This window comes from Sminthopsis crassicaudata, chromosome 6, assembly GCF_048593235.1.
Source record: "Sminthopsis crassicaudata isolate SCR6 chromosome 6, ASM4859323v1, whole genome shotgun sequence".
In the NCBI taxonomy this organism is placed as follows: domain Eukaryota; kingdom Metazoa; phylum Chordata; class Mammalia; order Dasyuromorphia; family Dasyuridae; genus Sminthopsis; species Sminthopsis crassicaudata.
Window position 1 is genome coordinate 184,877,111 of NC_133622.1, and position 20,510 is coordinate 184,897,620.

Sequence of the window (20,510 nt, forward strand, 5' to 3'; positions counted from 1 at the left end):
ATATTATTTGTATCAATATTCTATTTATGAAACTCTTATCTCACCTTTAAATATTTCTGAATTGAAGCATCTTATTAAAACTGCTAAAGTTTCAAATAAAATGAAAAATTGATAACTTATGCCTGGTGAGATTAATATTGCTGTCTGAAACAATCAGTGTGGTAGGGTGTGGTGGAAAGAGCCCAGACAGCACTGGGAGGTATGTTTGAGTCCTCTTTCCACTGCTATTAAGGATGGATCACCAGTTGATAATGGCAAAATAGAGGAGCTTAATTTTTTTATTTAGCTTTATTTTATTAAATCAATTAAAATTGACTCCCTTTCTCTCTTCCTCTCCCCCCAATTGAGAAAAGAAGAAAAACAAAATCTGTTTTTACATATGTGGCTCTATTTGCCATGCCATTTAAATAGACCCATAGATCTAGATCTAGATATTTATCTATATGCATTTAGATATTTATCAATATGCATAAATATATACACATACACATCCATATATATATGTATATATGAAGTAGATTCAGAATAAAAAGTAAGACTATTTTATATCGTATGATATATATGTATATATGTATACATACATATATGTACACACATATATGAATATGCTTTAATCATCACTGAATTCATCATATCTCTACCAGGAAGTAAGCAATAAGTATCATCATGAATCCTTTGGAATTGTGGTTGGTCATTGAATTTGATTAGAGTTTCTAAGCCTTTCAAATATTTTTTTTTCTTACAATGTTATAATGACTTAATCTGTCAGTCAGTTCAAAGAACATTCCTAAGTAACTCTGAAACTATCCCCTTCATCATTTCTTATAGCAAAATAATTTTTCATCACATTCATCTACCAGCCATTCTTGACTAGTGGACACTACTTAAATCCCCATTCTTTGCCAATACAAAAATAGTTGCTATAAATATTTGTGAACAAATCAATCTTTTTAATTTTTCTTTGCTTTCTTTAGGAGGATTTAGACTCACTGGGTCAAGGGATATGCAAGGTTTAATAACTTTTGGGGCATAGTTCTAAATTGCTTTTCAGAATAGCTCAACCAGTTTAGGGCTCTAAGAACAGTGTATTGATATACTGATTTTACTGAAACCCTAGGGAGGATCTTTTTTCAGGTAGGAGTTGACCTAGATTATCCCTGAAATATCTTGTAACTGACATTCTGAGAAACACTTAATAAGCTGCATATATACATGAGGGAGTCAGTTTTTTTAATCATGGATTTTTATTTTCAAAATATATGCAAAGAGAGTTTTTAATATTCATCCTTATAAAATCTTGTGTTCCAAATTTTTCTCCCTCCCTTCCCCCACGTCCTCCCCGGACAGCAAGCAATCTAATACATGTTAAACATCTGCAATTCTTCTGTACACATTTACATATTTATCATGCTGCACAAGAAAGATCAGATCAAAAAAATCAGATAAAAATGAGAAAGAAAAAAAGCAAGCAAACAATTACAAAAGAACATGAAAATATATTGTGATCCACATTCAGCCGAGGGATTTATTGTTACTAATATAAGATATTGCTACATATTGCTATTGTTTTATTTTAGCTGGAATTATTCACTTTGGATATCTGTTTGCGTTAAATAGATAACTGCCAAATTTTACTTTATGTTAAGTAGACACTGTTTTAAGACCCTAACTATAATCAGTAAGTAATGAGAAACTGCATTTTCTGAAAGTACTAGATCAGCCGTCGAGGTGGCCTGGATTTGAATCTTTCCTCAGATATTTGCTTGCTATGTGTATCTAGGCGAGTTACTTAATATCTCTGTGTCTCAGTTTCTTCATGCATAAAATGGAAATACTAATAGCATCTCTTTATAGGTTGTGAGGGTGAAATAGGGTAATGTGTGTACATTTTTTCATAAACCTTAAAGTGCTAGAAAAAGTGAGAAAATTTCATTGGAATGATGAAAATTTATTTCTATCTAGTTTTAAAGAGGTTTTTTGAGGAATAATTGATGTGAAGACTAGAAGTAAATAGACGACCATTATGTGAATAATGATTCATTGACCAATTAGATAAATCTCAGTTTCCAAGGTCTGACAGATAAGAAGTAGAGTATTTATTTAGTTATTCTCACTGATGTTGTTTGAGTGCTGAGGTTTTATGGGAAAAAATGTGAAATTATATTATGTATAAATTCCTTTTTTTTTTTTTTTTTTTTTACTATTTTGCATTTTGCTCACCATGGATCTCAGAGAGGTGAGTTTCATTTTTGATTCAGATGCTTTCACTTGATTAGATTTCTTTATCTTTCCCCAGCTGGGTCTTGTACTTTATACAGCAAGCTAAGAGATTATGGATATGTTTTTGTGTATAGTTTTTAAAAATCTTTAAATGCATTTTAGATTTTCCTCTTAAATTATTAATGTATTATACAGGAAGTCTCATTTTTTTTATTTCTAAGACATTCCGTTTATAGTTGCTTGTGAAACTTTCAGCAGATATTCTCTCCAGATGCAAACTTGATTTCAGTTAATTTCAAGCAGTCTTGAATTCAGTGTCTGAATTAAGTAGTTGCCCCAGCCTTAATTTTGGGCAAGTTCTTTAGTTGCCCTAGGTTTCAATGTCCCTATTGCCAGGTATTACACTGATTTGAGGTATTTGGTTGCTTATTGTTTCATTGGTCCTCCTTTAGAGGATTATAGGTTTAGAACTAAAAATGACATTAGAAGTCATCAGATCCAAATTTTTAAAAAAAGAAAAAAATTAAAACAGAGAAATTAAATGATTTAGTCATTAAGTTAGTGAATTTCATTCCTTCCTTTCTCAGTACTCATCCTGTTCATCCCTGACTCTATGAATACCTCCTCAATGTGGATCTGGGAAGATTTGTTAGTGTAAATGATTCACCATATTTATATGAACTCCTTCCAACAATCCATATAACTTTTCTCTGCCTCCTCATGCAGAGCAGGGTAATGAGGATAGAACTTCCTTTGTGTCTCAGTTTTTTCATGGATAAAATAGAAATACTAATTATATCTCTTCACAGGCTGTGAGGATGAAGTAGGATAATGGAAATACAGTTCTTCACAAACCTTAAAATGATAGAAAATTTGAGCTGATATAATGGGCATTTATTTCTACCTGGTTTCTATGAGTGTTTAAGGAATAATTGATGGAAAAAGTAAAAGTGAGTAGACTATCATCACGTGAATAATGATTCATTGGTAAATTAGATAGACATGAATTTCCAAGGTCTGATTCAGGATCTTCCAAAAGTCTATTAAAGAAACTCATGAATGCCTAACTTGAAGAAAAAAAGACTTTAGGAGAAAATGATAGCTATTGAGGTATTTGAAGGGCTATCAAAAAGACTAACTTATTTACTTTGGCCTCAGAGGGCTGAATTAAAAGCAAGGATTGGAAGTCAATGCTGGTTCTATAGTGACACAGTGGTCTAAACCAGATGCTTCAGTGCCTGAACCATAAAGTTTGTGGAATTCTAGGGGACTTTGCAGAATTATTAGGCAGGCTATTCAATGCTAAAAGTAGTAAGCTTTTATTTGGCATATTACCTGGATTAGTTGGAGATACCCCAAATTGGAAGCACAAAATGTGAAGCAGGGAGAACAAGTAGGGCATATGGTTACACTAAACTTTTGCCACATCTTCTGGTTCAGTGCATTCAAAGTCACTGTAGTATGAAGATGCTGAAGAGTACTAGGGATTTTATGTGAAGTGACATGGTTTCCACAAAGTAGTTCAATTGGCATCTCATCTCTGAGGTCACAAACAAGAAGCCCTTGGGAAACTGGGAATTTCCAGAAAGAAAGATTTTAGATATGGGCTGTTTCCAAGTAAGAAGAAGAAAATGGCATTAAAGAATGAACAGAATATTCAGTCAAGAAGGTGTGGGTTCAAATGCTCCTTCAGATTCTTAATTGCTTTTTGATTCTGGCCAAGCCACTTTACTCCTGTCTTCATTTTCCTCTCTGTTAAAAAAAGGATGGAGGGAGATTTGCACTCAATGATCTCTAAAATTTTTTCTAGCTTTAAGTTTGGGATGTCAAAATTGTGTGAGGGGGCATATCTAGAGTAGAGATTGTTCTTTGGGGAAAAGACTAGGCTCAGAAAAGTAGAAAGCTTTTCTTCATAACCCCAGTATATATTTATCCTTGCTGGGTGGTAAATCTGAGACCTCATCTATGTTGATATTCCTTCCAGTGATGAGTCAGCGTAGTGGAGTGAATTGAGCACTGAATTTGGAATCAGGAAGACTTGGTTTGAACTATACTAACTGTTTGACCTAGAATAAGTCCTATAACTTCTCTGCGATTGAATTTCCTCATTTATAAAATGAGGAGATTGGACTTGAAGATCTCAAAGGTTCTTTCCCATTGTTAAATCTACTGTCCAAGCATTTCAAGTAGAGGCTGGGAGGGATTTTCTGGAGAAGCTTTCTATAGTGGGTGAAAGATGGGGATGAAATGACCTCTAACTCTTTTTAAGTCTTTTATTCCATGATTCTATAATTCAAGTGTCTCTGAAAGATATCTCAATGGACATATTCGTGCTAAATGACCAACAATAACTTTTTGTAACTCACTGACTAACCAATGGCATGTCTGGCTTTCAAAAGACAGCATCATTTCTAAATGATGTCTCCTTTCAATGTCTCTTTCCACAGTCGAACCAGAATTTAAGTACATTGGCAACATACATGGAAATGAAGTGACCGGGAAGGAGATGCTCATTTACCTTGCTCAATATCTGTGCTCAGAGTACTTGCTGGGCAATCCACGAATCCAGACCCTGATTAACACCACCCGGATTCACCTGCTACCTTCTATGAATCCTGATGGCTATGATGTGGCAGCGGCAGAGGTGAAAGTCTGACCTCTTATTCCTTGGGAAATAGGAGTAGAATAGGGCAATAAGCCATTCAATATGGATTGGTGGAAATAGCACTGGATTAGGGGTTGGAGGTCCAGGATACAGAGTGGATCCTGCCATTTATTGGCTCTGTTCTTAGGAAAGAGCTTTTCTGGGTTTCTAAATTTCTTCTCAGTTAGGTGGTACAGTGGATAGATCACTAGGCTCAGAATCAGGAAAACTCATCTTCATGAGTTCAAATCTGGTCTCAGATACTTCTTAGCTGTATGACCTTAGGTAAGTCACTTTATCCTGTTTGTTTCAGTTTCCTCATTTGTAAAATAATATGAGAAAAAATGGCAAAGCATTCGAGTGCCAAGAGAACCTCAAATTGGATCATGAAGAGTTGTTTATAACTGAAAATGACTTGATAGCAACAACATCAAAGCTTCTTCATCTATAACTGGTGAAATTGGACAGCTAGTAAAATTTGTAAGCACTGATAAAGTGTTTACCATGTTTTAGCACTGTGCTAAACATTTGAATACAAATACAAATCTGAAGGAAAAGAAAAGCAGCCTCTGTTCTCATGGAGCTTATACCCTAATTGGGGAAAACAACATTTATCAAAGGAATTGGAAGAGCTTTACTTTGTGAATTTCTAAATAGTCACATGTGAGGGATTTTTATTACAGTTACATAAGACAATTAAAAAAAAAATAATAGCTTATTTTCAAAATTTATGCAAAAATAGTTTTCAACATTCACATTTGCAAAACCTTGTGTTCCATATTTTTTCTCCCTTTCTTCCCCCACCCCTCTCCTAGATATCAAATAATCCAATATATATTAAACATCTGAAATTTTTCAATACATATTTCTATAATTGGCATGCTGCATAACAAAAATCATATCAAAGGGAAAAATGAGAAAGCAAACAAAAAAAAAGGTGTCATGCACACTCAGTCCCCACAGTCCTTTCTCTGGAACAGATGACTCTCCATCACAAGTCTATTGGAATTGGCCTGAATCACTTCACTGTTGAAAAAAGCCATGGCCATAGAATTGATCATTGCATAATCTTCTTGTTGCTGTGTATGATGATCTCCTGGTTCTGCTCATTTCACTCAGCATCAGTTCATGTCAGTCTCTCCAGGCCTTTCTGAAATCATCTGCTGGTCATTTCTTACAGAACAGTAATATTCTACAACATTCATATACCACAACTTATTCAGCCATTCTCCAACTGATGGGCATCCACTCAGTTTCCAGTTCCTTGCCACTACAAAAAGGACTGCTACAAACAAACATTTTTGGACACATAGATCCTTTCCCCTTTTTTATGATCTCTTTGGGATACATACCATACATATACCCTGTAAGGTAAATGAATTGTTATCCCCATTTTGTAGTTGAAGAACTACTATTCCAGTAAAAACACCACTGGATCAAAAGGTATGCACAGTTTGATAGCCCTTTGGGCATAGTCACAAATTGATCTCCAGAATGGTTGGATCAATTCACAATTCCATCAACAATATATTAGTGTTCCAGTTTTCCCACATCTCCTCCAACATTTATCATTATCTTTTCTTGCCATCTTAACCTCTTTTATATGAGAGGTGGTAGTGGTACCTCAGCGTTAAGACAATAGGATTCATTCCTGGAAAAGACTATAGAGATTGGTCCAAAATCTCATTTGATAAATTAGAAAATTTAGGCTAAAAAAGGGGACTTACAAAGTCAAACAAGCAGTAAGTAGCAGATCCGTGCTGTCTGCAGGTCTTTTGGATATATCTGATGTTTCTTTTCTTCCCTGAGATTCTGTGATTCTTTAGTGATTTTTTTGAGGCAGTTAGAGTTGAGACTTTTTCAGGGTCATACAGCTAATAATGTTTAGTATCTGTGGCCTCTTGATTCCTGGGCTAGTGTTCTATCCATTGTGCCATCTAAATTGTATCGATTCTGTGACTCTAAAGCAGTTGTTTGGGAGAATAATAATGAGATATCATTTGCATGAATAATTTCTTTATTTTTTTATGCATTTTTGGCTTTATGTAGGCATATATATTTGAGAGCTATGAAACATAGGATCAAGATTTGGAATGGGCAGGACTATTAGAGGCCATTGAGTCCAACTGTCTCATTTGTCCAGTTAGATGGATCCATAATGCATAGACCTGAAATCATGAAGACCTATCCAAATTCTTCCCCAGACATTTACTAGTCATGTGATATTGGGAAAGTTACTTGATCTCTGTCTGCCTCAGTAAGAATAACAAATAATTATTTCTCATGGTTGTTGTGACAGTAAAATGAGATAATATTTGTTATGTGTTTTGTAAACCTTAAAAGTCATCATATAAATGCTAATTGTAATATTGTTATTATTATTACAGGTGGGAAGTCTATAGGATATGAAAGGTTCATCTCTTGGATTGTGAGACATCATTTAGTAAGGCTAAATTGTAGGAGAGAAAGGAAATGATGGTCAGTCTGTTACAGAGAACAAGCCAAGAGTTCTTTGATTAGAACAGGACTTGCTTTTACTTGGAGAAGTCAGTTTTCTTCATGGAGAAAGTTGTATTATAATCTGGCCTTGAAGGATAGCTAGGAAGATGTCAATTAGGGGCTTATGGGTGAGTAAGGTACTGAAACTTTGCAGGAATAAGGTATGATGTGAGCCAAGGCATGGAGATTGGGAACTCCAGATATAATTTTTTGGGGGAGGAGCCTATTAGAAAATGGAGCTTGTGAAGATCAGTGAAAGATTAGCTTGGGTCATTGTTATACAATGACAAAAGTCATTATTATAAATGACTTTTAATGCCTCAGGCTAAGGAATAAGAACTTTATCCTATGACTAATCAGAGGCTATTGAAGGGTCATGAACCAAATTGAGAAATGAAGAAATATATTACGATTATTTTGGGTAGGTCAGAATGAGAGTGAATGGCTCATGGAGTCATAGGTTAAGTTTTATAGTATAATGCAATCTCATAATTTTATAAAAATAGTAAATGAAGCCAGGAGTGATCAGTGACCTATCCATAGATCTATAACTAGGTAGAACATAAGGCATGAACCAAACCAAGTCTTACTGACTTCGAGGCTGGAGCTCTCCTCACAAGGCCACATAATTTCATGGATGCATGAAGCCCATTCTAGAGACTATTGCAACTTGTCAAGCAAGGGATGGTAAGGCTTCAGCTTGTATTATGGCAATAGAAATAGGAAGCGAGAGACAAATAAAAAAAATTTGATAAGATTGAGGTAGAATTGACAAATTTAAGCAGATTACATCCTTGGAACAACCTGAGGATAAAAGTTATCTAAAGATGAAGGCTTCCTGCAGGGCTGGCCTAAAAAGGATGAACCTGGGAATGGACAGGATGATTCAATCCTGAGCTGCTGGCCTGAATTGGCCTTAAGGGGCCTGTCTTGTACACAGCAGGATAAAGAGCTGCCCTCACTTACTCCCCATGGTGACTTAGAAACCAGTACATTTTTCTCAAGACCAGGTCTATGGGTTTACCCCTTGAGCTCTGGCCAAATCCCATTGAAAGTAATTATGGCCCAGAGTTCTCTATTGCACTGTTTGTGAGTTTCTGAAGCTTTTATCCTCTTATGTCCCACTGGGCGGGTAAGCTTTCAATAGTTACAGCCAGGACACATTAGAGAGGACAGCACATCAGGAGGGAGAGGCCCTGTCTAATGTAGACTGCGTCCTTGAGAATGGTTTCATTATATACTCTATTAAACAAAAAGACAAAGAGCCAGTTCAATGGAGCTTACCAATGAGCCTTAGAATCATGGCATATTGGAACTAGATGGAGCTTGGGACATAGATCATAGAATGTCAGAAGTGGAAGGGACCTTACAATATAGAATACTTTAGAAATGGAAAATTGTTAGATCATGAAATATAATAATGATAATTTGCACAATTTTAGTACTTTATGATTTGTAAAGTATTTTGCACAGATTAGGTAAATAGGTAGCTGAGTGGTTCAGTGAATAGAGTGCTGGCTATGGAGACCTGAGTTCATATTCTGCTTCAGAGACCTAATTTCTTTTGGCTTTAGTTTCTTCAACTGTAAAATGGGGATAATAATGCATATACCTTACAGGGTTGTTGTGAGGATAAGATGTTTGCAAGGTCCTTAGCTTAGCAAGTGCCTATCACATAGTAGGTATTATATGATTGCTAGCTATTATATTATCTCCTTTGAGCTTGAAGTATGAGACACTGTTTATATTCATTTTATGAAACTGAGGAAACTGAGGCAGAAGAGATAGCAAGTATCTATGATAGACCATGTGAGTTTTCTGGCTCCAGGTCTAGTATTCTATCTAAAATGACACATTATTGATGAAGGAACCTTAGAATACAGAACCTTAGAGCAAAGATTATAGAATGTAAGAAATGTAAGAAGCTTTAAAATATAGAATGATAAAGATGGAAGGCATTTAGAACATGGAATATAAAATGGTGGAGATGAAAGGCTTCTTAGAACATTGATATTGTACCAAGAAAGTCTTGTCACTGAAAAAAACCTGAGAGATTATCCAGTACAACCCATACCTAAACAAAAATACCTTCTGCTTGAATGAATATAAATATAGCAATAGATAGAGCAGAGGATCTCTCTCTCTCTCTCTCTCTCTCTCTCTCTCTCTCTCTCTCTCTCTCTCTCTCTCTCTCTCTGTCTCTCTCTCTCTCTCTCTCTCTGTCTCTCTCTCTCTCTTTCCCTCCCTCCCTCCCCCCCCCCCCCTCTCTCTCTCTCTCTCTCTCTCTCTCTCTCTCTCTCTCTCTCTCTCTCTCTCTCTCTCTCTCTCTCTCTCTCTCTCTTTCTGTGTCTTAAATTTCTTCCAGCTTTGATTCCAGCTCTGATGAGTGAATTTTTAACAACTTTCAATAGCCTTTAATTTAACACCCCTCCTAATGAGGCAAACTTCTCTTAATGAAGTAGTTCTTCCAATGTTAGATAAGGCTATATTAAATTAAATCTTCTTCCTTATCAGAAGTGGAAGGGACTTTAAGATACAAAATATAAACTATTAGAAATGGAAGACTACTAAATCATGATATATAGAAAGACTGTAATTAGCATATTTTTAGCACTTTATATCTACTGATCCTCCACAGGACAGGTGAATCCCTCTTTTCCATGATAACACTCTGAATATTTGAAGGTAACTCTCAGCCTCACCTCCTTAAGTCTTTTCTCCAGTCTCCTATTACTCGGTCCTTCAACTTATCAATGGAATATAATAGTGTTCAGCCCTTTTACTATTCTGATTATTCTGCTCTGGACCAACTCTAGCTTATATTGTCTTTTTTAAAAATGAAATGATCAGCACTAAACGCAACATTTACCCTACGTTTGGTCTGACCAGGGCATGATGATCAATATTTGGACTTTTATTTAAAAATTCACATTTACTTATAATCTGTGACTCCTATTGCCCTCTCTCCATTCTCCCATTGCATAGTCATTTCTGTCTAGTGAAATCTATCTATCCATCTATCTTTTATTTATTTGCCTATCCTGTTTACAATTATCTAGTTTGTCCATTTCTCTGCATTTCTCTTTCTTTTTCTCTGTTTCTGCCTCTGACTCTCTGTGTTTCTCTGTCTGTATCTTTCTCTCTTTCTGTGTCTGTCTCTTTCTGTCTTTCTCTCTCTCCCCCCTTTTCTCTCTGTAACTATCTGATTCAGTTTATATCTGTTTGTCTCTATTCATCTATCATCTATTTCTATCATCTGTTTATCTCTGTCTTTTGTCTCTATATCTGTCTATATCTACATCTGTCTATTTGCCTTCTTCATCTTTTATCTCTTTCTGTCACCATCTTTTTGTTCATCTCTCTGTCTGTCCTTTGTCTATCCTATTTCTATCTAGTTCTGTGTGTTTAATTTGTTTCTCTTTCACTATCTGACTCTGACATTATCTGCATATTTTTATTTGCTTCCATCTCTCTCTCTCTCATCTCTCTCTCTCTCTCTCTCTCTCTCTCTCTCTCTCTCTCTCTCTACATATATATATATATATATATACATATATATATATATATGTATATATATATATATATATACACACACATATATGTCTGAAGATGTCTTTCTCTTCATTTAAGTTCATCACCTCTTCAGCTGGAGTTGAGTGCTTTATTTTCAGCTTTTTGAACTGTCGTTGCATGGATCAGAATATCAAAATCTTCTTACTGCCTTTTCTCTTTGATGTTTGTGTCATTGTACAAATTGATTCCTTAGTTCTGCTCATTTTCCTCTGAATAAGTTCATAGGGATCTTTCTAGTTTCCAATGAAACTTGCCATGCCATCATTTATGATAGCACAAGAAAAATAATATCTAAAAAATAAGGTCTTGGTCTAGGTCAGACAAGGATTTGATGATAGGAGGTAGGAGTAGAACCCAACACTTACCACAGTGTTAACTTGGTGCATAATAGGTGTTTAATAAATAGTGATTGATAGATCCAAATTTCCTCACTCCCAATATGTTGCTCTTATCCCTTTACCATATTGTTTCATCCTTTCCATACTTGCCTTATCTGGGAATTGAGAAGTAGTTGATGTATTAAATTGACTTAAACACTACCTGATTTCAGGGTGCAGGATATAATGGATGGACAAGTGGCCGGCAAAACTCTCAGCATCTGGACCTCAACCGCAACTTCCCTGACCTGACTTCAGAATATTACCAGCTAGCAAATACCCGAGGAGTTCGAACTGACCATATTCCCATTCCAGAGTATTACTGGTGGGGTAAGGTATGAATTACACATCTTTTACCAACTCCAACACAATCAGTTTTTTTTTTAACTCCCCAGGGGAACATAGACTACTATATTCAGGTGATTTCAGACAGTCCAATCTAACCCTATCCAATCCGTTCATTACTACATTTACTAAGTGGCTACTGTGTACAGACCCCTAAAAGTGTGTAAACTTTGACCTCCATGGGGCTCAAAACTTACAAGAGGAATAAGATATAAATATATAAAACTATAATACACAAGGCTACCCCAGGGAATTTTACGAATATAACACAAAGAGCTAGGTGAAAGTTAGGAGGGGAAAAGGGAATTATGAACAGTGTCCCTTAGCTTCAAAGATTATTTGAATCAATAGGCTTTTATCAGATACTTACTATACATGCAGCCCAGCCCTATGCTAGGGAATATGGGATATAAAAGAAATTCATAATATTTGTATATTTCTTTCAGAAATTCTGTTTCTAACAGCTTTGTATATAAACCATCTAGTGCTATCTAGAATACATGTGAATGGATTGTCTTCCCCTGTTAGACTATGTTCTTGAATCAAGCCAATGGGAACAGGAGGGACTCTCCTAGGATCATAGAACAAATATAAAATTATTTTTCCACCTTGACATCTCTCACCCAAACACTCTATCATTTGGATGACTTTTGGTAGTTGAATGCTTGGCACCAAAGCCATGTGATTACTGCCTCCTGAGGATGACCCCCTAGAAAGAGCTCTGGAGATGGAATCAGAGGGTGTGGGTAGAGTCCCCGCCTCTGTTTTTTGGGAGCAGTGTTGGGCCACCAAGTTCTCTGATACAGAGGAAAGGGTTGAGTTGGTGCCTTTTTAAGGATTCTTATAGCTCATGGGAAAGTTAGGGTTCAGAGGATTCTTGGAGTAAGAGGGAACCTTGGAAATTATCTAATGCTTTAAAAAAAAACCTGAACCTTATTGAATAATTTACCTAAGTTTGCAGAGTTAGTAAATGCAGATTTAGGATTTGAAGCCAGGCCTTTGACACCTAGTTCAGAGTATATTCTATTACATGTTTGCTTGTTTATTTGTATTATTTGTTTTGTTTTACCTTTAGTGACATGGGAGTCACTCAGAGTAAGTTAGTGGTAAAGTCAGGCAAAACCCTAGAAACTTTGATATAAAATAAACATTTTGGGGGTATATACCATGTGTCAGAACTGGGCTGTGCTGGGGATAAAAAGAAAAACAAAAAACAGTAGTTTAGAAGCTTATAGACTAATAGAAGTGACTTTAGAAACCTATTAGTTAGTCGACAATCAATAGTAGGTTTTTTTGAATCACTAAAGTATATATTTATTTTTATTAAAGTTTTTTATTTTCAAATACTTTATTTTCCATATGCATGGATAATTTTTCAACACTGATTCTTGTAAAACTTTGTGTTCCAAATTTCCCTTCCTCCTCTTATCTTCTCCCCTAGATGGCAAGTGATTCAAAATATGTTAAACATGTTAAAATATATGTTAAATGTAATATATGTATACATATTTATACAATCCTCTTGCTTCACAAGAAAAAGAAGATCAAAGGGGGAAAAACAAGAAAAAAAAAGCAAAATGCATACAACAAAAAGAGAGAAAAATACTTTGTTGTGCTCCACACTCAGTTCCCACAGTTTTCTCCCTGGGTGTAGATGGCTTTCTTCATTACTGAACAATTGGAATTGTCTTCAGGCATCTCATTCAACAGCAGTCTTTGAGAACTCTTAGCACATTCCAGGTATCGAGCTAAGTTCTAGGAATAAATAGAGAGGCAAAATACAAATCATTATCACCAAAGAGCGCATATTCTAGAAACATAAGATTATATAGGGTAGATAGAAGCTAATCTGAATCCTGAAAAGGCTTGTTGAAGAAAGTGGGTTTGAGCAGTCTTAAAGGAAGCCAGGGAAGTAAGAAGTGTGTCGGTATGGGGGGAAGGGAGTGAGATATGATGATCAAATCCCCCTCATTGCATAGGTATGGTTTCTGAGAGGTGTAGATGTGAAATGAGAGTGGGAGATCTTCTAAGGAGTTAATTGGTGGCCAAGGAAGGACCAGCTCCATAATTCTGTAGTTTTTATAGTTGGGAATGGACAAAAGGGTCTGGAGACTTATCAATGAAGGTCCTTTCTACCTACCCTTCCCATCAGTGCTCACTGTACATGAGTATAGAAATAAAAAAGCCCAGACCTAGGATATCCCTTGGAATTTGTTTTACTGAATAAACCCCCAATATCAGCATGTTGTCTCATTATTTGCTTTTTTCTCCCCAAAGGGGATGGATGATAACTTAGGGGGTACAGCTGTATCCCCCATCTCTGCTACTATTCCCCAGGCTTCTTTGCTTCCAGCTCTGAAAGCTTTCATTAAAACCTGCCCTGCTGAGTGTACATTTTAAAAACTGCTCAGCCAGCAGCATGTCTGAAATGTCCATGCAGAACAAAGTTGACTAACACACTCTTTGTGAAGTCTTTATGAGAAATGCAAAACTTTGAGATAGTTTCAGGGGGAAAAAAAGTGTTTGAGCAGATTTTGTGTATTTCTTTTCTTGCATAAAAATATATCCTCCTGTGATGGAAAGAGCCATGAGCATTCAGAGATAGAATTACAGAGATGGATCAAAACAGTATTTTCAGCTTTTTTGGTTGTGGTTGTTGTTTGTTTGCTTGTTTTTTTTTTAATTTTTCATATTTCTTTTTTTTTATATTTTGATTTGACTTTTCTTGTGCAGCATGATGAATATGGAAATATGCTTCAAAGAATTGTACATGTTTAACCTGTATTAGATTATTTGCTGTCTAGGGGAGAGAGAAAAATTTGGAATACAGGGTTGTGAGGTGAATGTTTGAAGCTATTTTTACCTGTATTTGGAAAAATAAAAAAATCTATTTTTTTCAAAAAAGAAACAAAATATGATGCTGTGATAAATGTAGAATCATGTTTATAAGAGAATTACACATATTTAGCCTATGTTGAATTACTTGCTGTCTTGGGAAGGAGATAGGGGAGAGGGAGAAAGAAAAGTTTGGAACACAAAAGTTTTACAAAGGCGAAACTTTTTTGAAAACCATTTTTGCATATATTTGGAAAAATAAAAAGCTATTATTATAAAAATAATATATAGAGAGAGATACCCTATGACTAGAGAGATATTTTATTAGAGTGAGAGGAGTGAGACATATTTAATTAGAGATTAGAGAAGATTCAAGATCCTGCAGTCTAATCCCTTTATTTTAACAGATGAGGAAACTAATGCACACAGATAGTAAATGCCTTATCCAAAGTCATGGCATTTTAATTAGTGGATGAATCAGGGGTAGAATCATGAGACCAAAGATTTCAGAGCAACAGGTAGGGTCTGAATCTGCAGCTTGAGCCTGGAATCAGAGCGACCCAAATTCAAATCCAGCCTCAGACACTGATTAGTTGTGTGACTCTGGGAAAGTCTGTTTGCCTCAGTTTCCTCATTTTTAAAATGAGTTGGAGAAGAAAATGACAATCCAGTCTAGTATTTTTCCCAAGAGAACCCTAAATGAGGTCATGAAAAATCAGACATAAGTGATAAATGCCTCAAGAGTAACTTTATTTTTAATTTTTGATGCCGCTAGGTAGCTTAGTAAATAGGGTGCTGGGCCTAGAGTCAGAAAAACAAGTTCAAATCCAATGTATAGAGTATATGTAAACCTGTATTTAACTTAGTTTTTTTAACTTTGAAAAGGGGATAATAACAGCACCTACATTTTAGGATTATTGTGAAAAATCAAATGATATAATATTTGTTTAAAAAAATTTTAGCATACAATTTTTAAAAAAATATACAAAGACTCATCATTAATGCCATAACTCATCTCAAACTGCAGAAACTCTTATCTTGATGTTTCAGACCTATAATAAATGAAACTATTTAAAATATAGAAAAATAAAAAATTGTTTAGCCCAGTGCCTAGCACATAACAAGCTTTAATAAATATTTATTCTTTTTTCCTTCTAATCCTAATGCTTAGTACAGTGTCTGGAATACAAAAAGCACTTTTTAAAAATATTTATTATTTTTTTATTTTGAGTTCCAAATTTTCTCCCTCTTTTACCCAGCAAAGAGAAAGCAAGCAATAAAATACCCATATAATAACTTATATATAACCATATGATAAATGCTTGTTGATTGGTTAATTGATAAATCAGACTTCCCAGAAATCATAAGAGACAGTTAACTAATGTTAAAGAGATCATATAACTTAGATGGTGGTCTTAAATGCTGTATCTATATCATGGGTTACAAAGCCTGTTCTGCTTAATCCATGGGACAAAATGAGGAACAATGAATGAGATTTCAGGGAGGTAGATTTCAACGCAATAAAATGGTTCTTACCATGTTGACTCCTCATAGGAGTTTTCCCATTTTTCTCTAATTTGAAGTAAGTTTGATAAACACTTTCTAAGGAGATCCTTACATTGAATCTTCCATAAGGGCAGTTGGAGGATAAATAAGACCCAGGCTAGTTAGGCTAGGAGGGATAGGAAGCAGAGTAAGGTGGGGGAGAGGGAAGAAGATGGACCACCATCCCTACAATACAGGTTCATGTTATGGTAATAGCTAAAAATAGTTGTTTGAAAGATAGTTTGGGATGCAAAGTGACCCCAAGTAGCTAAGGAACACTTGGACAAGAGCAGAGTGAGTTATAATACAGAGATTCCAAAGTAGAAGGGCTTTAGAGATCATTCAACCCAATCCCCTTTTCTTACAGATGTGGCAATTGGGACCCATAAGCATTAAATGACTTACCCAGTAGCATCCAGTGGTAGGTAGCAAAGCCAGGATTTGAACATAAATCTAGTGCCCTACCTTCTACACTATACTAACTCTCAGATTTCTAGAAGGAAGCATGGAGGACTATATGACCAAAAAAAAAAAAAAACCTAAATCAAAACAAACAAAAAAAACACTTAAACCTTTGCAAGGATATTTTCCCATCTCTCAACAAAAGTCTCATACAGTATATTTATCTAAAAATAATGATCTTTCCTTTACCTATAAAACTCCTCTTATAATAGTCCTGTGAGTGTGGAAATGACAGAACCATATCCATTTTTACAGATAGAGTACCAAAAGCTTAGAAAGGGGGAAGGAATGACGTGCCTTATAGCCAACAAATATTAGAGTTGGGAGTAAATTCCAAGGTTAGTTGGTGTCCTCACCACCCAAAAATGATGATGTTATGATATGAAATTATCTGAGGACTAACATAGAGATGTTTCAAATTGTCAGGCCGTTTATTTCCCCTAAAAGTCAAATGAAAAAGAAAAAAACTTATTAAGATAGCTTATATATGGATTAGCCCAAAGTCTCAGCCTTATTAATATTAACTGCAACCAAAATGAGATAGTAAGCTCCATCAGGATCTTTGTGTCTAATTTTTCTTGGAACACAATGGAATGTACAGAGACGCCAGCTGGTATCTCTTCAGTGGTCCTCAAACTTTTTAAACAGGGGCCAGTTCACTGTCCCTCAGACAGTTGGAGGGCCGGACTATAGTAAAAACAAAAGCTCACACTTTGTCTCCGCCCCTCAGCCCATTTGCCATAACCAGCGGGCCACATCTGGCCCACCGTCTACCCCTGCCTCACCCTGCCCTTCCCAAGTCAGCAATCACCTTTTCCTAAGACTTCATTGAATACTTTGCATCTCTTCTTACAAAAGGAGAAAAAGATGATCTTGAAATCAAGAAAATCTGATTCAAGTCTTGACTCTGATACATACTGCCAGATGAACCTGGGGGAAAATATCATTTAAATTTTCAGGACTTTTTGTTGTTATTCATCATTTCAGTCATGTACAGCTCTTCGATTCCAGTTGGGATTTTCTTGGCAAAGACATTAGAATGGTTTGTGCTTTCCTTCTCCAGTTCATTTTACATAGGAAGAAACTGAGGCAAGTAGGGTTAAAGTGACTTGTTCAGGATCACATTGCTAGGAAGTGTGTAAGACTAGATTTGAACTTGGACTTTCCTGAATCCAGGTCTAGTGCTCTAGCGTACCATCTAGTGGCCTTTTCAGGATTATACTGAATTAATAAAGGAAATTCCTATTTCAATGAAATTACAAGTCTAGTATCTCTTTTTTGAAATTATTATTATGCATTAAAATTATCCCTTTATGTCTATTCTGCATGTTATTAGACTGTACACTACTTGGTGGCAGTAACTAAACTGTGCATCTCTATTTTCAAGCATTGTGCTCCATAAATAGTAGGCAAGGATTTAAATTATTCCTTGCCCACAGATCACAGTCACCTCTATCCCAGGTCCTTATTTTTTAACGTCACAGCCTTTCTTGCTTAATAAATGATTGCTAACTTGGTTTTGGTCTTTCAGTTTTCCTGAATAAGAAATTCAAGTCTGATGGGGATCATGTAAGAAATAGATGTCAACTGTTTAATCCAAAAAGCACTTATTAAATGCCTACTGTGTGCAAAGTACTATTCTAGGTACTAAGGATATAAAAACAAGATAAAATTAAAATATTCTCTAAGGTTTTATTCTATGAGAAAACGGACAGAGAATACAATGTGTAAATAGATTAGTATATCCCTCATAACTTGAGGAGGGAAAGAACACTAATCAATAGCTAATATATTATATAATATTTATAATATACACTAATATATTGATAAGAATAAGGACACTAATAACTAATCATGTAGGTGGTGAACTGAGCCTTGAAATAAGCTATGCAATGCGGTTTGGGAGGGGGGAAAGGCTAGATTTGGGAAAAAAAGTCTTTAAATCTCATTAATTTTACTGACTTGGCTGTGTGATATTAAACAAGTCACTCTTTCCTTCTTGATCTTCATTTTGTAAAACCTTTGAATTTAGTGATCCACAAGATCACTTCTAGTCTTTGTTCTCTTTGTTCAGGTGGCTCCAGAGACCAAGGCCATCATGAAGTGGATGAGGACCATCCCATTTGTGCTGTCAGCCAGTCTCCATGGAGGCGATTTGGTGGTTTCCTATCCTTTTGATTTCTCGAAGCATCCCCTGGAAGAAAAAATGTTCTCCCCTACACCCGATGAGAAGGTAATACAAACTTTTCATGGTAAGTGAAAATAGTTTCCTGATGGAAGTGCCATGATTTTCTTGTGGGGTAACAATGTTATGTTGTTTAAGGAAGTTTGTGATAGGAGAAACACTATGAAACTTGTACTTAAAAGACCCTAGATTCAAATATCATCTGTTCCTTACTGCTCACGTAACAAATCAACCAGTCTCACTTGGTTAAGACCAAGTTTGGGAGCTGAACTAGATGACCTTTGATGTCTCCTTCAGAGTTGTATCTTATGATCCTATGAAAGAAAAATCAGGAAACCTGAGTTCTGTTCCTGCCTGAACCACTTTCTTGGCGTATGCCCCTGGGTGCAGTACTTAGTTATTCTGAAGATCAAGTGAGACAATATATAGAGAGAGCTCTATAGAAATGGAAGCAGTTAGTTCAGTGTAAGTAAATGTACTTAATGTGTTTACTTCTGTAAAAATGGAGACTAACTAGATCTATGAATTCATTGGTGTAAGGAATTCCTAGGTGAGGAAACTCTACCAATGCAACTCACAATTTCAGATACTAATAGATATTGATTATTAAAATACTGATTGGTACTTACCTAGGGCCATGCAAATATATTTCAGAAACATGACTTAAACCCAGATCTTCTTGGATTTAAGGTCAGTTTTCTAATATACTGAGAGAAAACTTTACTTTTCAGTTAGTAAAATTAAAAATATGTGTGTATGTGGATATCACAACTTTAAATACTCATAGAATAAAAATACAGCTTGGTTTAAATGGGATGATTTTAATAGTTGCCAGAGAGGAGAAAAAGTAATCAACTTTTATTTTGCTTCTACTTTCTCTGCTTTGCACTTAACTGAGAAAATAGAAATAATTTGGCCTTGGGCTTAGACTTCTTCCGTCCTCATTTTCATGTTTCCATCATCCTCCATTCCCTGCTCCTTGACTTCAATCTCTGAGGAACAGATGGTCTTTTTTTCCTGGTAAAGTGCAATCCCTCTCCTTAGACTCTTGATTTCATAGCCTTTCATTTCATCCATGAGTTTGGCCCTGTAAACATTTAATCCAACTCAACAAACCATTATTAAGCACTTGATGCATGCAAGTCATTGTATTAGATGATTAAAAAGGCACAGGGGCTATCTATATTTCCTTCTTCCATTGCCATTTTTGCTTTATCTATTGGTTCTTTCTTTGTTGTCTCCAAATGTGCATAGGTATCTATCTTTTAAAATAAAATCTTTACTTGATCCTGATATCCCTCAAGCTATTATGCTATATCTATTCTCTCAATCTTAGTCAACCTTCAAAACCAAGTAGTGTACACTTTTAACCTGAATTTCCTCATCCCCCCCATTTTCCTCAGCTCTTTGGATTCTTGTTTGCATCCCCATCACTTTAATGAAGCTGCTATCTCCAAGATTATAATGACTTATTAATTACTAAATCTTTTCTTTGTGCTCATCCTTATTGCTTCCTCTGCAGTTTTTGACGCTCTTAACTTGTTACTATCTCTTCTCCTGAATACTATCCATTCCGTTGCCTTCCAAACTCTCCCATCTTCAGATTTTCTTCCTATCTCTCTAATCATTCCTTCTCAGTCCCCTTTGCTGAGGGACCATCCATTTCCCTCCACTAAGTACAGATAACCCTCAAGTCTCCTGTTCTCTCTAATCAATTCACCCTTTCTTTTTTTGATGGTCTTATTAGCCACTGTGGTTTAATTATCTATTAATAAATGACTTTCAAATCTATATTGTTCATCATTCAGTCATATTCTAGTACACT

At 35.6% G+C, this 20,510-nt stretch overlaps 1 protein-coding gene across 1 annotated transcript in view; it reads left to right on the forward strand.

The window, feature by feature from the left end:
* The window catches only part of CPZ (carboxypeptidase Z), a 61,008-nt gene that overhangs the window by 20,325 nt on the left and 20,173 nt on the right, over positions 1–20,510 (forward strand). Inside the window, exons 5-7 of the mRNA XM_074272779.1 lie at positions 4,668–4,864; positions 11,487–11,648; positions 18,575–18,733. Coding sequence (XP_074128880.1) covers positions 4,668–4,864; positions 11,487–11,648; positions 18,575–18,733 — 518 coding nt within the window. The remainder of the gene's footprint in view (positions 1–4,667; positions 4,865–11,486; positions 11,649–18,574; positions 18,734–20,510) is intronic.